The 16,646-nt window shown below is 39.0% G+C and overlaps 1 protein-coding gene across 1 annotated transcript in view; it reads left to right on the forward strand.

The window, feature by feature from the left end:
* Window positions 1–16,646, forward strand: part of PCNT (pericentrin) — a 69,433-nt gene that overhangs the window by 26,811 nt on the left and 25,976 nt on the right. The window contains exons 22-33 of the mRNA XM_062506669.1: window positions 314–547; window positions 1,528–1,692; window positions 3,382–3,528; window positions 4,063–4,214; window positions 5,017–5,234; window positions 5,691–5,917; window positions 7,154–7,316; window positions 7,794–7,937; window positions 11,659–11,888; window positions 12,314–12,433; window positions 12,965–12,985; window positions 15,072–15,299. Coding sequence (XP_062362653.1) covers window positions 314–547; window positions 1,528–1,692; window positions 3,382–3,528; window positions 4,063–4,214; window positions 5,017–5,234; window positions 5,691–5,917; window positions 7,154–7,316; window positions 7,794–7,937; window positions 11,659–11,888; window positions 12,314–12,433; window positions 12,965–12,985; window positions 15,072–15,299 — 2,049 coding nt within the window. The remainder of the gene's footprint in view (window positions 1–313; window positions 548–1,527; window positions 1,693–3,381; window positions 3,529–4,062; window positions 4,215–5,016; window positions 5,235–5,690; window positions 5,918–7,153; window positions 7,317–7,793; window positions 7,938–11,658; window positions 11,889–12,313; window positions 12,434–12,964; window positions 12,986–15,071; window positions 15,300–16,646) is intronic.

The following is a 16,646-nucleotide window of genomic DNA, read 5'->3' on the forward strand; positions in this document are numbered from 1 at the left end:
TTCAGAAAGTGATTAGACCAAAGTAAATGCAATTCTGGAGGTTAAGCCAGGAATCTAAGTCTCTAGGAATCTAAGGATTTTTCTGAATAAGTAAGAGTTTACAAAAAATTATACTAGATAAGAAAAAATAAACCAATTAAAATGTTTTAGAGAGCATGTATATGTATGTATGTTCATCCTTCATGAAACAATATTGCTCCTGTTTACTTTGCAAGCTTTTATACAGCAGAATATGTGCTTGACAAATGGGTTGCAAAGATATTTGTATTTACTTTTTTTCCCCCTGCCCCTTTTTTAATTAATTCTTACACAGGATGATGTGAACACAGCTCTTCGAAATCAAAGGCAGCTGCTGGAAGAAGAAAAACGTCTGGCTCTGGATCTGTTAAGTCAGGAAGTGTTGCAGATGGAGGAAAAGCACAGGAAAGCACTCCAAGAGCTTCAGAATCTTCATGAGGCAGATATTAGGAAATATAAGGAAGAGTACTCCAGAGAGTTGGAAGAACAACTGGAGAAACTAAAAGCACAGCATGAACATGAGCAAGAGGTCAGAATGCTGCTAATATCTAAACCCAAAACAATCCATGTTCTATCATAAAGTAAATTCAGGTTTATTAAGCTTATAAATAAGGCTGTATAGATACACAGATAGTTTTGATATTTTTATATATATATATAGATGATGGTTTTTGAATTTTTTTTAGTAGTGCCAATAATAAGAGAATACAATCTGTAGAAGAAAGCAGGCACTAGTGTTATATATTGCACTCATATAGTAGGAAAAGTCACAAACAAAGTGAGCTTTATCCAGCTATAATCACAGAACACATTAAGTTAAAATATTATTATCTTTTGTTTTTTCCCTTACTAAATTGAAAATGTAATAATATTCCGAATAACTCTTTGATCACTTTTAGAAGAATAGATGGCCTGGGGAGGAAGTTCCATTTGTTTCCTGGGAGGTTCTAATGGTGGCTCAGTCTCCAAGCACATCATCCTAGAAACAAGATTTGTCTATTCTGATGACTACAGTGACTCTTCTTAGAGAGAATGGTGGGAAAAAAATCCCTAAATGAACAAAAATCTCTCAAACCTTTCACTATTGTATCCCAGGAGAGTTACATTAACTAGAGATGCATAATGTTTTCTCCCATTTGAACAGGGGAAATCACATCTTAACAAAATATGCTTTCCTTGTGTTTCTCCCCCCGTCTTTCCTCTTTATTTTTTTTAAATTTCTTTTATGGAGGTGTCTGCCTGAAAGATTAAGTTGTGTTAGTCTCACCTGATGGTCTCATGAATACAGGAGATACTTGATACCTAATGCCTGGTTGCTTCTAATCTATTTTTATCAACCTGCTTTTTTCTATTCTCAGCATGATGATAGACAGCAACCCTGTGTGACCTTGAGGATTGTGAATGTACTCTTCAGGATTTGGTTTAGCTTAATGGTTTTGGTTTGGTTTCGTTTTTTCCTTAATTCTGACACTGCAGCTAAAATATTTTATATTCCTTCCTTTTCTGCAGCTGTATGCTTCTGCATCAGCTTCTGAAGTAGAATCTGTGAGAACAGCTCTTCTGGCTCAATTTGAGGAGGTAAAATTGAAGCAGCAGCTTCAGTTCCAGGAGGAGATTGAGCTGCTGAAGTGTCAGTCAGAGGTGCTGCTGGAGCAGCAGATCACACAGCTCAAGGTAGGCTCTGGTGAAAATGCACTTCTGAGTATGCACTGGGAGTGTGTTTCACTGAAAAACAGCAATTGGTGTAATATTTTTGTTCTTCAGCCTCTAAAATGGCAGTCTGAATGAGATGTCTCCCATACTTCACGATGTTAGAACTAGAAAAACAGCGCTGGAAGTAAAACAGTGCTCTGTGAGCAATTGTCTTTATCACAGGGTTGTCTTAAAGTCCTGAACTGGATATGAAGTGTCCTTCAGCCAAAACAAAACAAAAAAAATCACTGAAACGTGCTCTAAGCAGCATTCCTTATGCACATGTTCAGTTTGTCATTTGAGACTTTTACTTCTTGGTGTCTGCAGAGACTGTGCCCTTGGGCTGTCATCCCACATCTACTGCACATACTGTGTGTATGTGGCAAAATATTCAGTATTATGGGAGCATTTACCAAGTGTGTGATGGCAGTGAACTCTTTGTCTAGGAGGTACTTTGTTACTCTTGTTAGTCTCTGCTTTCATTGAGTCACCATGATAAACATCATGATAAGCATTTTCAAGATGTTTCCTGCCTTTGGCCCTCTGTGTAGTCCTGATCACTGTTTGACCCCTTTCTGGCTGGTGCAGCTGTCTTTTGAAACAGAGGGCACAAGTGTCTCCTGAAAAGCTGCTGCAGGTATATTTGGCACTGCTGTCCCCAGCTGAACCCCAGCCTTCAGCCCACAGAAGCTGGCACTGGACTGAGTGTGATACAGAAACTCCAGAAATGATCCCTGCTTTTTTTTTCTTATGCTGCCTTAATTTTCATTTACAACACAAGAAACTTCACTTTTTGTTGAAACTTTTCCAGGGCTAATTCTTCTGCTGCTACAGCTGTCTATGGATTCAATTAGGGTTTTTTGCCTCATGAACTTGACTGGTGTTTTGTCCCAGAAGAGACTGGCTGTGTCTCTTTGCAGTGTCAGACTGAGCTCTGCTGTGGGCTGATACAGTTTTTTTACAACAAGCCTTTCCCTTCCCACTCCCCTGTGCTGATTGTGCAGTTGTCTTCATGCCAGCCTGTTCCCTTGGTTCTTCCCTCTGCCTCCCCTAGCAGATTTGAGGTATTCAGAATTGCTTTCTGTGCTCTGACATACTGTCTAAGTGTTTCTGAGAACAAGCAGGCTGCTTCAGAGATTTTCCACAAATGTCATGTCCTAGGTCAAGGAAAGTCATCCTACCCCTTTGTGTCAGCTCATTTTTTCCTTCCTAAGTGCTAGACCATGGGGCAAAGACTGGCTCAGCCTTCTGCAGAGGATCCTTGTCAGCTCAGGTGACTGCAGGTCTTCTGCTCTGAAGTCTTACTTCTTGCCATGGGGAAAAACTGTTCTCTTGGCTTGCCAATGTAAAATATAGATGGCCACCACACTGGAGTGTATTGGTGTTCATAGATAAAATTGTGTCTCATCAGTGCTGAGTAGAGAGGGGCAGTTACTGCCCTGGTTCTGTTGGCCACACTATTTTTGATTCTGATCACAGTTTCAGCATAATTTTGTTGTTTGGAGGTGCCAATGTATAAGTTACTGCTCGTTATTCTGAGAGGCAAAATGTGTACTTATGAAGAATACAGAAAAAATACAGGGGATATTTGAGGAGTTTTTGGAGGATGGTGGTGGTGTTTGGGTATTTTTTTCTTCTCTCAGTAATTCCAAGTATATGTGATTTATGCAGGATGAATTTGAAGCTGAAAAAAAGGCATCACTAGATGACAAGGAGCAGATGTTGATTCAGGAGAGGGAGAAGGCACAGGCTGCTCACCAAAAGGAACAAGAGATGTTATCAGCCCTGCTGCAGGAAAGGGCAGCAATAATTACCCAGGTGTGAAGAAAATACTTTAAACCTAGATTTTAATGTGCTTTTGGGGTTGTATTTTAGCACAGGGCTCCCTGTCTCAGTGTGTATATGGAGGGACTGCAGGCACAATTCTTGTGGTATGTTAGGTTAAAGGGAAACAGTAACAAAGAATTTTCTGAGAATGCATTACTCTTTCCAGCTCTCCTTGTAGGACTTGATGAGGGTTGAGAATGTTGGCATGGGAGCAGAATGCCTTTCTATCTTTGCAGTTTTCTCCCAGATAGTTATTTTGACTTATTTGCTAGCTTACTTATGAGACAGTTTCTAACAAAATGGCAGTAATTTGTTTGGCAGCAAAATCTGGAGGTTGGGGGTGGGTATATACATGCAAATACACATTTTTATTTATATGTCATCATATGTTTTAATCTGGTATAGGTATCTGAACAAATAAATATAAGGGGACAAGTAATTTTTCTAGAAACTAATTTTCAGGTAGAGTTTATAAAACAAAGTTTAGGTAAAATTGTTGACTTTGTGTTGTCACTATTTCAACAGCTGGAAGAGAAGGTGGCATCTTTACAGCATGAAATAGGGGAGACCAACTCTGAACTGGAGACACTCCTTCAGTGGCAGCACAAGGAAAACCAAGGGGGAGGAAATTTGGTAACCTTGTTGAAGTCTGATATTGAGCAGTCCAAGGAGGAAAGGTTTGTTCATCTTTGGTTACATAATGCTTGGGGGTTTTTATGTTTGCCTGTTTTCTCACTTCCCATAAAGAAATCAAAAACTAGGCAAAACTAAGCCAGCTCAAAATAGTAGTGTTGGAGGATGATATATTGCTTTTCTTTGCAAATTATTTCGAGGTTTTTAAAATTATCAATCTGTTCTGACATTGAGCAAGTTAGGTTTTTTCCTTGCTCTTTTTCTTTCAGTGTGATAAAGACTTTGGTGTTTTGGGGTTTCTGCTGTCTCTAATCTTGGAAAAATCTAAACTGGAGAGAGGTTCTGTGACCAAGAGGCTTTCAGATGGAGTGGATTGGTTTGATATGTCTTGGGGATGTATGGATTGGAGAAGCTGTCATGGCAAATAAGCTTCTAAAATTTCCTCTCTCCTCTTTCAGAAACTCGCTTTGTGCTAATCTTAAAACTAAAATATTTTCAAAATAGAAATAGAGCTTTTGTTGTCAGGTCTGCCAGAACACTCTCTAGTTATTTTGATGTCACTGATACCTAGTAGTAGATGTATCTTCCTTGCTAGTCCTTCCACAGATATTGAAGGCTGAGGTGCTGGTGACTGCAGTGTCGTCTGCCTGTGGAGATGACAAAACTGTTTTGCTGTGCCAGCTCTTTAAAAATGACCTGTTTTTTGTGAGTCATCTGAATGATCTTCACTGATAACTGCTCAACCATGGCAGATACTTTTAGACTGTCAGGTTTACAGTAGGTTCAAAGTGTTTTTCAAATCAAGTGTGTGCAATTTTTCAAATGTTCTGTGTGCTTTTGTTCTAGGGAAAAACTGCGTGAATCTTATCAGCATGTTTTGAAACTGCTTATGGAAGTGGTGAAGGCCACAGTAGTTATTGAGGATCTTATCTGTAGCAAGATTGGTCTTTGCCTTGATGAGAGTCTGGCTTCTGGAGATTCTAAAGAAACTCGGAGTATTATGGAAGAAATGGGATTCATGCAGTATTTTAAAGCCAAAGAAAACCATCACCTAGAAGAAAAAGGTGAGTACAAATCAGGAAATCCTGGATGCAGTCAGTTCATATTCTTGAAAACTGCCTTTTCATATCCTTTGGTACGGATGAAGATGGAAAGAGAATGTATCTTTTTGCAATGTTTGTGTCTTTCAAAGTTGGTCCACACTTAAAATAGTGTCTACCAGTGTTCTCTCAGTTTAAGTCTTTCAATAGTGCAACTACTAAAATGTTGTTAGAAAAGCTTGGATAGATTATAGGGCAGGAAAGATAGACTTGGTGAATGCAGAGTTCCAAGTCCTGATGTGTAGCACAAGATTCCCTAACCTTGTGGAAAACCATCACGATTTTTCAACATTGACTTGTTGACGTGTCACAAGTTTTCATCTTGTAATGATGAAAACCAGGACCGTGTCACTGCCTGATACCAGTTATCTGGGTGACCAGTTTTGTGGCTAGCTGTCACTTCTCTGTGTTTTTCAATAGCTTCCTTGTATTCATCAGAGGAGCTGCTTGATGAAACTCTCACAGAATACAACCAGCTGTCTCCAGGAGATGATGAGGTGTCTGAGTTGAGCCAATACTTATGTGAAAGTGTTTTTGCAAAGCCAGAATTGGCATGTGAAAGTGAAGAAGCAATACTGAAAATTTGTCATCGTTTGCGCACTGCAGTGGAGAGACTTTTGGAACTGGTTACAGAGTCAACTAAACAAGTAAAGCTTTTTAATCTGTACAGAGAGCCTGGTCTGGTGGGAGATGTCCCTGATAATGGCAGGGGTTTGGAGCTAGCTGGTCTTTAAAGGTCCCTTTCAGCCCAAACCATTCCATGATTTTCTGTATAACACTGAAAATACGAAACCAGTTTTTAAGTCTGTGCATTTACCCTTTAACTGATGCTATGGGAAGGCAGTAAATCGGTCACCTTCAGTAGATTTAAACTAGGATTTTAAATTAATTTGATAACTTCAGGAGACCAGGGGTTTTTTTTGAGGGGGTTTTATCACACTTCATAGTGATGCTTTTTCAAGACTGATAAGCAGGTTTAGGAAAACTCAGTCCAATGTCTCAATGTTTGGGGAATATGAAGATAGCAGCAAGCAAACGTCCTTATAATTATATGCTGCTTTAATTGTGACTAAAGGAGATGCACTTAGTATCATAAAAGAATTTGAGTATTTCCATGCTGAGTTTTGCAGTGTGTAGGCTGCACATCTGGGGTAGATGCCCAAGCACTGTATGCATCTGAGGATTTAATTTAGTGTGATAAATATTAGTTTGTTGGGTAAGGAAGTCCCTAATTAAGGAGAAGGTGTGAAGGGAAAATACCTCTGAAATTAATCTACTCATAAGGTACTTTGTGAAACCCAGGGATGTGTGTCTGTATGAAATGTATATTCACCGTCTTCAAAAATCCCTCCTAGAATGAGGCACATGAATTGATTGTGATTCCACTGAGACATAGCTAACTTGTAGTTAAAGCACTTGGTGGATCTGGGTTCTAGGTGACCCTCATCAGCTGTGATCCAGCTGACTCTGTTGCTTACTGGTGGTGTACCCAGGAGTCCTGATGATACATGAACTTCACTGTCTATTAGAGGTGACTGAATCTCTTGAAGAATTTAAGTGTAAGGATGCTTTGAATTTCAAGTGGCTCAGGAAGTGTCAAGCTAAGCCAATAGGGAGGTATTTCTTTCTATGCACAGTTAAAAAGCTTATGTTCCCAAGCAAGACTTGTGGCAAAAATACTGGTATGTGAATACAAGGATTCACCAAAGTGTCCAGAGATTTTGGTCCAAGTCTGCTTAATACTAAAATGAAACTTGCAAAACTTGGCCCTTAATGCATATATGTTAATAAAAACGAGAGAAGATTTTTGTTGAAATGTCTGCGGTGTTATTACCTTGCATGTGCATCAGAGGTCTGATGCTGGGGATATGATTCACTTGCAGCTGGAGAAGATGCATGAAAACCATGCACAGTTTGAGGAGGAGTTCAGCCGTCGCAGTCGGGAGACTGCCCAGGTGGTGAGTCAGCACCAGGAGCTGATGGAGTGCCTCAGTGAGGAGAGTGAGGCCAAGAACCAGCTGGCACTAGAGCTTCATAAGGCAGAGGGTAAGAAAAGGAAGCTGAGTGAGACTGCAGTGTCATTTACTCAGAGCTTGTTCCTCCCAGTATGTATGATGTGCTTTCTGTTTCCTTGGTTTCGTGGGCTCTACATTTAACATTTGATGTTATTTTCTGCAGATTCCGTTTCTTCAAACATCAGTCCTTAGCAGAGGATGTTGTAAGCTCATCCCAGGCCATCAAAGCTTAATGATCCCCTTTTGAATTCTACAGATTTGGAGACACTTTGTGATGTGTCAGCCTTGTAAAACCTTGATCATCTTAGAATATGTTAACTAGTACATTTTATTCCTTAAGACACTTCAAAAGCCTAGCTGCAGTATAAATATAAATCATATTTTACTTCTTCCTTTTTATGTCACCTTCCGTTGTTCGGCAAAACTTGTTTACTCATGTTTTCAAGCTGCTTCTTCCCAATAGATGAGTTTATCTATGGCTTTATTTGCATTCTGACTTGGCTTCCAGGCATTATTGAAGGCTACGTTGCAGAAAAAGCTGCATTAGAAGAGGCCTTAAACCTGAAAGAGGAATCTGAGCGTCGTCTTGTTGTAGAGCTGGAGAACATGCGGGAACGCTTCCAGGAGCTAACCCAGGAGCAAGCAATCCTTGGTGAGTAGAGGGTACAGCATTCTGAGCACAAAACCAGGTTGTCTCCAGCTAGGGCACATTGCAGTGTCCATCTGTCATGGATCAGAGTTTGACTTGATCACCTAATGAGCAGCTCAGATTGGTACACAGGTAAGAGGGTCTTCCTGTAAAGGCAGAAAGCTCTACAGACATGGATCAAGGTCATCAGGAGGTTTGTGCCACAATAAAGATGAAATGCCTAAAGGTTGCCACTATCTGTACTCCATACACATTTTTGGTGGTTTAGGAAATGAAGTGGATCACAATGCCCTGTTTTTCTTGTACATGTGTCTGTGTTTTGATTTCTAGGAGCACCTGTTGCTAACATAGCACAAAAAGAAGGTTCAGGTTTGTAATGAAAAGTGTGGATTTTTTTTTGTTGCCGTGTTGCTGTAACACTGAGTGAATGAATTGATAACTTTTATTTTATTTTAACAATGAGGAATAGTACTTTAATTATTAGGTCCATCAGGTTACTGGTCTTATAAGTATTTTGGCCAAAAATAGCTATGACTTTGGTGATGTAAAATTAGGAATATTCAATTCAATAATGAATGTTTGAAGAGAAAAAGATGTATTTGCCACCTTCATTTTTTTGAGGGGATGGAGTGGGTTGCAAGCTGGCTGTGAGCTTCTAGTGATACAAAATGGGCTGACAAAATCAGTAAATTGAGTTCAGGGAGGGAGGGGAAAAAGACAAATATTTGAGGTGACATAAAATTGTGAACTAAAAAAAGTACAGCAAGAACTGAAGTACATCTAAGGGAGATGAGAGAAATGTAACTGAATGGATTGGTAGGTCAGTAAAAAAGGAAAGCAGAATGGTAGGGAAGGCTAGTAGTGAAATTAAAGAGGGAACCAGAAATAAGCAGGAAAGATCCATAGAATTATATACTAATTTTGGAAATCAAGTGCTGTAGTCAAATTTGTAGATGCCAAATTGAAAGAGAAATTTTTTTTTCCTCCTGAATTAAAGTTTGCATACTTAACCCCTGAGTGGCTAAAATTTAGATCTGATAAGTTCATAGTTGCCATGATTGTTTTGTGGTCTACTCAAAATATAATTCTGCTATTGTTTTTTAGGTTAATTTTATTTGTACTCCCATATATATTCATAGATTGTTGCATATTCACTGTCTCTTGTTTCTGGACTTTTTTCTTCCCCAGAGAGCATGAGCGGAGTAAACCAAATCACTCAGGTGAATAGAAAGTTATGTAGGTAAATTCCTGTTAGAGTCAAAAAGCTGCACTGAGCTGTTTTTACCCATTACTGTATCTTTATTCCTTCTGTCCATCCAGATCTAATTCAAACACTATTTTTAATTTAACCTATTTTTGGTATCCACCTCACTGTCCTGAAATTTGCTGCTGCCCTCTGAACGAGAGGGAATGTAAAGCCAAGTTGGTTATGGTGTATTTTGGGATTGACATTCTCCTAGGAGCTGCAGCCCAGCTCTTGCCAGCAGCTCCTTAGAACTTGAACAGTTACTTTTGCTGCAAGGGCCAAGTCCTGAAATCCATCCCCTTTCCTTCACCCCAGCCATCTGTAGTACTCTTCCTCAGTTTTGAAATTGTTTGTAGTATGTGGGAAACAAGACAAATATAAATTATATTGTTTGGAGTTGATTGGCATGGGTTTATTCCTCGAAAACCTGACGTCTCCTCCTGTTTTTCATGTGGAGTACTAATGTGAGTAGAATGGCCTTGCTAATTAAAACTCTTTTGGAATGGGGCTTGGCATTTGCTAATGATCTTGGGAGTGGGAAGGAGTGTGCTGGGGCCTTTCCGAAGGGGAATTGCATGATGTGAAGTAGCATTAATAAAATAGGTTTGTTTCTACAAAGAAGCAAATCTGTGAGTTAATGATCTATTGGTGTGTTGTTTGAAATTCTATTTATACACTTGGGGGAACACGTGCATTAAAAAAAATAAATAAGAACATGTCAGAAAGATTGTGCTTAGAGGTTGCCAAAACTTGATACCTGCTTTGCCTAATTATATTTTTCAATTAATTTGCATTTCTGTCTGACGAGGTAACTGTGACTGTGTAGATCAGTGTTACCTAATCAGAATTTTGTTCTTCATAAAACCCTAGTGTTCCCCTGGAAGTTAATAAAATAAGCCATCAACCATGTTTCTTAGGATATAGGAGGGAAAAGTTGTGTGCTTGTTTTCCCAAGCAGCAGTTACTTTCTCTCAAGGTCAGCTTAAATCCACGACCTTCCTTTGGGTGCCCAAATATCTCTAGCACCTGACTTTGCCCTCCTCTCTGCATCATGTACTAGTAAATACACTAGAGTGCTGTTTTATTCACATTATTCTCATCTACTTCTTGGCAAAAGATATTCTCTGTCATGCAGCTATGGGCAGGATTGAGTGTCCTGATGGAATTCAGACTGTTGTTGGGTTTTGTGTTTTTTTTTTTTTCTATTGCATCACATGATACATATAATACAAAATATGTGCAATGCAGCTCCAAGGGGACTGGGAGAGAAATGAGGGGAGAATATTCATTTTATGCATTCTGCCAGAGCTTGAGTTACATCCACAACCAAATGAATATGTGGTTATTTATTGTGATTATTTAAAAATAAAATAAAAAGTAGGGAGTGTGGCACAGGGATTGCACTGTGGGTATTATGTAGGCTATAATTAGTGCTTGGAGTGAAATGTAGTTGGAGTGTAGCTGTAATCCACAGCAGGATTGCTGTGGAGCTCAAGAGTTCATGTAGTCCATATTTTTGTCCCAAGCTTTCTTTGTTTCTCTGTCTTTTTGATTTCCAGAGCCAGAGAATTCAGACTGTGTGTAAATATGTAGTGTAAATGTTACTGCATTATTCCAAGCCTGTCACTCTTATCTTTTTATACATGAACATGGAAATTGTCATGGTTTTTTGCTTAGTATCATGGGTTTAGACAAGTTATTCAATATCTGTGGATAATGAAGCCCTAGAAAAAAAAGTTGTAGGTAGGCTGTGTCCCTCTTGGACAGCATCAAACCAAAGAAAAAATATTCATTCCTGAGGTGGTGCATAAGAGACATCCTCCCCACACTGCCAGGTCCAACTTGTAGCAGTAGTTCAAGGGATCAGTTTAAACCTCATTCCCCGAATCCACATTTCTGGAGAAGCTGCTCAAATTCACCATGCTGGACTAAATCCACATCTATTTATGAAATCCTCCTTTCTTCCCATTGCACAGTCTTGGAGGAGAAGGAAAAGGCAAGGGACACACCTTTCCCCAACCAATCAGCTGATAATTAATTATCACATGCCTGGGTGCAGTGCTTTCAGCAAAACCATGTCCATGTGCTAATTAGTGTCATTATCTGGTGCCCCAAGGAATGAGCTTTGATTACCCTTCTCTTACTGATGATACAGGAACAGCTAGGCATGTGCTTTCATAAAATTCTCATAAAGTAAAATTCACTCAACTCTTCCTGAAGCCCATCTACAGCCCTTAGCTCTCCTGTGCTGATGAGCCATCCATACATTGACTGGAAATTATCTTTTTTTACCAGTTAGTACTGCCACCAGATGACCTGGCATGCAAGCACAGAAAAATATCACTGCTCTTACAAATCTTTGCTACCACAGCAGCTTTTAATGACATTCGGTCAGAAATCACATACATTGAGTTGGGGAATTGTTGACTTTTACACCCTTCACTGACAGCTTTTTATTGGTTTTGTGTTCTTACTCAGGTCTGCTCAAGGAAGTAGAGTTTTTGTCAAAGGAGAAACTTGAGCTTCAGTGTCAGGCAGAAAAGGACCATTCCAACTTACGCTCTCAGATGAAGGTTTTGGAGGTGGAACTGGAAGAGCAGCTTCACAGTAACCAGAACCTGGCTACAAAGTTACTGGAGGTTGCTGAATTAAAACAGCAAATTGAAGTTCTTGAAAAACAGCTTAAAAACCAGCGGCAGTTCATGGATGTAAGTAGGAGACCACATTTCCATGGGTTTGGAGGTGATAAATTCTCATCGTGGTTTGAGATGTGGTTCCCAAAATGGGTTCAGTTTTGGTTGAAATTAAGACCTTGGTGTTCTAGTGTCATGAAAGAAAAAAAAAAAAAAAAAAGGAGTTTTTTGTGGTATTACAGGGTAATTTTTCCTTTTTATTAAAGACAGTTGTAGTTTATGTGTGTGTGTTATAGTCAAAACAGTGGGGTTTTTTTATTTCCTTGTAACTGTATATACGCTTTCAGGACTACTAGACGGTAGTCCTGATTAATTATTAGCAATTAGTTAATTATTTTTTAAATTACCAGTTTCTTCACCACAAAAACAAAACCCAATTATTCTTGTACTGAAGACTGTAATGGAATCTTCAAAAATGTTCTGATTGTCTGGGTTTACAGGAGCAAGCCATAGAAAGGGAACATGAACGCGATGATTTTCAGCAGGAAATTCAGAAATTGGAAGAGCAGTTAAAACTGTCAGCAAAATCACAGACTTCAGGACTGTCCAGAGAGCAAAGGGTGAGTAAAATCAGACTGGGTGGCCAACTGAGTTTATTAGAATTAGACACCAAAACTGTATGTTCTTGGGGGTCTGCCTCTTGGGAGAATTTCTTTCCTTTGTTACCCAGAGAGATTTTTCCCCAGCTTATTGAACTAGATTTAGGCAATGAGGGTGACCTTATATTATTTGTTATGGAGATGCAAAGAACTGTTGCATGTGCTTTACAGTAAAGTTTCTGAGTCTCTTTAAAGGAACCTCTGAGTCTGGTTTAAATGAACCAAGGAGGACACCACTGCAGACACTCTGCTCTAAAAAGCACAGATGAGAAATGACTTCTGGGTTCGAAATGTGTTTATTTTTTTCCACCTAAACAATTGTAGTAGAGATGTCCTTTGTCTGCATGCTTCATCCTGTTTAAGTTTATAAATTAGTCCTTGTTTTACACATTTTTGTTTGTTTGATGCTTGGCTTCAAAGATTAACGTTTGCTTTTTTCCCCCTTTTGATTGGTTGTTGTTTTTTTTTTCCACATAAATGAACATTATACAGAACTATGAATTGATTCTACAGGTATGGTAAACAGCATGAATGTCTCTTAACTTTTCTCTCCTTGTCCTTTCAATCCCTTCTAGATATGCTTTAGCTTTTTTCTTCTTGAAATGTCAAAGCATAACTTAGCATGACTTGGAGCTAAGGATACAGGTTTTAGGGTGGCAGAAATCTTGCAGGGAATGAAGAACTGCTTTCAATTTCAGTTTCTGTACACAAGTACTTAGCTCTCCTGGCATATTGCTCAGAGGTGTTACAGGCAGATTTTCACTGAAACAGCGTTTTGTTATAGAAGAAGTTGAGGTTTGGAGCATGAAATAAAGATACTGGAATGGTGGTGATAAAACTGTGCCTTAGCCTTCAGCTTTTGTTTGTGGTCTGGCTCTTACCAGAACTTGTGAAGTAGTTAATTTAATTTCCATCTGTCTATTTTTGTATAGTTATGGAATTGTGTTACCTCAGTGTTGAGGTACTCATCTGTATCTTCAATGTGAATGAATTTCCAGTGAATGCATTTTCCATGCTGTAGGGCATAGCTGAAAAAAATTAATGCTGTAGCTTTGCAGCCTCTCTCAGAAAGGTTGAACACTTACTTGGAGTAAAACACACAAGGGTGGTAACTAAGCAAGTGCCATTTGTGGGTAGGGGGAGGAGTGCAGGCATTTTGTGTGCCAGGAAATGTCAGTATTTGTTCAGTTGTTTCGTGCAGCTGTAACATCAGTAAGTGCTTAACTCACTCCAACCCAAATCAGCTCAGGTGAATTCCTGATTTCTGCATGTAGCAGTTATAACAAGTTTCCCCCTCTGGTGTTCCCTAGGTACAAGGTATGTGTAAGTGGGATTATTTTGTGAAAAGAGTGCTGACTGGTTCTTGGTGCAGTGTGAGAGTGAAGGTTGTGTGGAAGTGTTTTCTTGGCTACACAATTGCAGCACCAGCTTTCTAGCATTGTGGTGTTAAAAACACACTTTTTATGTCTGAAATGTCATAATTTGGGGATTCTGATGCCAGAATTTTGTAGCATTAGAAAGATTAGACTTCTAGAAGATTTTTCTATACCCAAAAGCTTTACTGTAAGATTTATGGTTAGCAGTGGTTAGTTGCTGATGACATGAGAAGGGACTAAGATCCATACACAGTCAGGGAAATGTTTGTGCCTGTAAGCAGTCTGAAAATGTCATGTTCATAACTTTTGGTTTTCTTAGCCAGTCTTCTACACTGTCCCTGCTTATTACTTTGACTCCTGTTTGTTCAGGAGTGTTTTCCTGCTTTAGTAATATCTGCACAATACTTTGAAGATGTAAAGATCTTTGTTAATGTAAAGAAGTGGGATTTACATCAATTCAAACACTTTTTGATGAACAAAACATTTTTTGTAAAATCCCATCTTCTTTGCTTATGGGTATTTACCAAATTACTTCTCTATTCCCACTGCTTTCCTGCCTGAGCTTCCTTTCACTATGCTAAATGACTTTATCACTTTTACTCTGAGATAGTCTGTCACACCAGAGCTCCTAGCCTTGCCTTCACCTTGATTACTGGGATGAATGAATGACTGTTTTCCTGCAGCTAAAATTCAAAATTTATAACCTCTTCATATTTAAATTTTGATTTTTGGAAAGCAAAGTACCTGTCCTGTGTTGACTCGTGGGAATCTCTCTGATTGCATATTTATGTGTCAGTTCTTGGTATCTTCCTTTAAACTGGAATTCCTTGGAGTATTGGAAAGAGGGTTCTGAGGTCACAGAAGTAAATCCAATGCTATTAATAATAACTCATGTGATCTTGGTGGGTTTTTAATCTCTTAACCAACCAACCCCATCACCAAAAGGCTCCTTGGAGAGTGTACCTTCATCTAGTACTTTGAGAATACTGCAGATGAGAGAGAAATCAAACATGCATCTAAGAGCTGCTGCATTTGGAAAACAAGATTTCAGAAAGCTAACTTTTTCATACTTTCTATGCATATTTAGTTTTATTTTCACCTGGGATTTTAGCACCACTTTAATCCATAGTGAAACCTGCTTTTATGTGAAATGACTCTTGCTTTCAACTGGCAGGAAATGTGTTCATATTGCCTGAATATCCGTATACTGGATTTCTGTGTAGGTAGAATCTCTGCAAGCAGAAATGAAAGAGAAGATGGATGATTACAATAAACTGTTGCTAGAAAAGGAGCGAAAACATCAGGAAATTGCAGCTCGTGATAAAGAGATAGAAAAACTGATGGCACAGATCCAAGAGCTGAAACTCAGTGGTGCTGAGGTCTCAAAGACTGTACACAGCTTGGAACAACAGCTGCAGAAAATGAAGAAAGTGGAAACTGAGCTGAAACAGGTAATTTTCAAATCCTAATTTAAATGGGGTTGGCATTATGTGACAGTGGCTTTATGGGGGTTGTCAGTGTTTGAGACAGTGTCTGGCACTCAGTGGTGAGTTAAACTGATGTATTAATGGCACATATCACAGCCACAGTTTTAAATAATCTCTGTCTCTACAAATTCTAAGTCTGTTATAAAGATTTATGTAGTGTGTACTTTGATATTACCTCTAAGACTTAAGTAAGACTTCCTCCAAGTCCTACTATGGAGGCTGTTTTGACAGTTCTCATGTTTGCTGCTTCAGAGTTGCTCTTGTGCTTGTCTGGAGGTTTCTGAGAAGGTGCTGTTACTGAATATCAAACATTGAGGGTCTTCAATAACTACCTGTGATTAAAATGAAATTATCTTAATCTGTAGCCCTTCTTGCTCTGTGTCTGATGCCAGATCCATTTGCCATAGTCCAGAACTTATAGTGCTTTGTTACTACTTCAGTTAATCACAGGCTGGAATTAAGAATTACAGTCCATTCAGCAAAAGTTTCCAAACATCTGAGTAACTTCTTCCATTTGAAACTAAATGTTCAATGTCCTCCCAATAATTTTCATTGGTTGAGTATTGTTGAAAGTTTTGTGGAGATCTCATTGTGTACAGTCACATAGGAGGTTGTAAGAAGGTGGAGTCAGACCAGAAGGTGCAAATGAAAGGATGAGAAGATATGTGTGTAAACAAGGGAAATTCCAACTGAATGGAAGGGGGAAGTAGTCATGCTGAGGGCAGCCACTCCTTAAAGGAAGCTCAGACTTCTCTGGTGTCTCTGAGTGGGAGATAGCAGAATTGCCTGAGCAGAGCCAACTTGGTTGTGCTTCGCGTCACAGAACTTTGAAAACCTTTCCAAGCTTGATTTTTTTCTGTGGTTTTATCCAAACATACAAAAGCCATGCCCATTTAATTTCTGTCTGCCTTGGACTGGGTGAAGACTGTGGTGCTGCTTGCTGTTGGCAAGTTGCTCTTTTTTCTGGAATCTTGGCTTGCTGTTAAACACACTTTCTTTATTCATGTGACTTCAGAATGTTCTTTTGTTTGTTTGAATGTCCCCATCAATTGGTGTTTTATAAATATCTTAAGCCAAACTCAGACCCTCTTGAGATTGATTTCTTTTTTTTTTTAACCCAGGAACTAATTAATCCAATCTAAACAAGGTTGTACAATTCAATTTTCCACCTGAAAACACTGTAGTAGCTTGTCTTGAAGCAATTTTCTTCAGTAAATAATTCCAGTGGAGTTCTAAGAACAATTGCATGCCATGGCATTTTTCTGTAAAAGTGCACTTGATGTGAATGGTAATTGTATTGTCCCCCAAATT

The sequence above is a fragment of the Cinclus cinclus genome, chromosome 21 (genome assembly GCF_963662255.1).
Source record: "Cinclus cinclus chromosome 21, bCinCin1.1, whole genome shotgun sequence".
Taxonomy (NCBI): domain Eukaryota; kingdom Metazoa; phylum Chordata; class Aves; order Passeriformes; family Cinclidae; genus Cinclus; species Cinclus cinclus.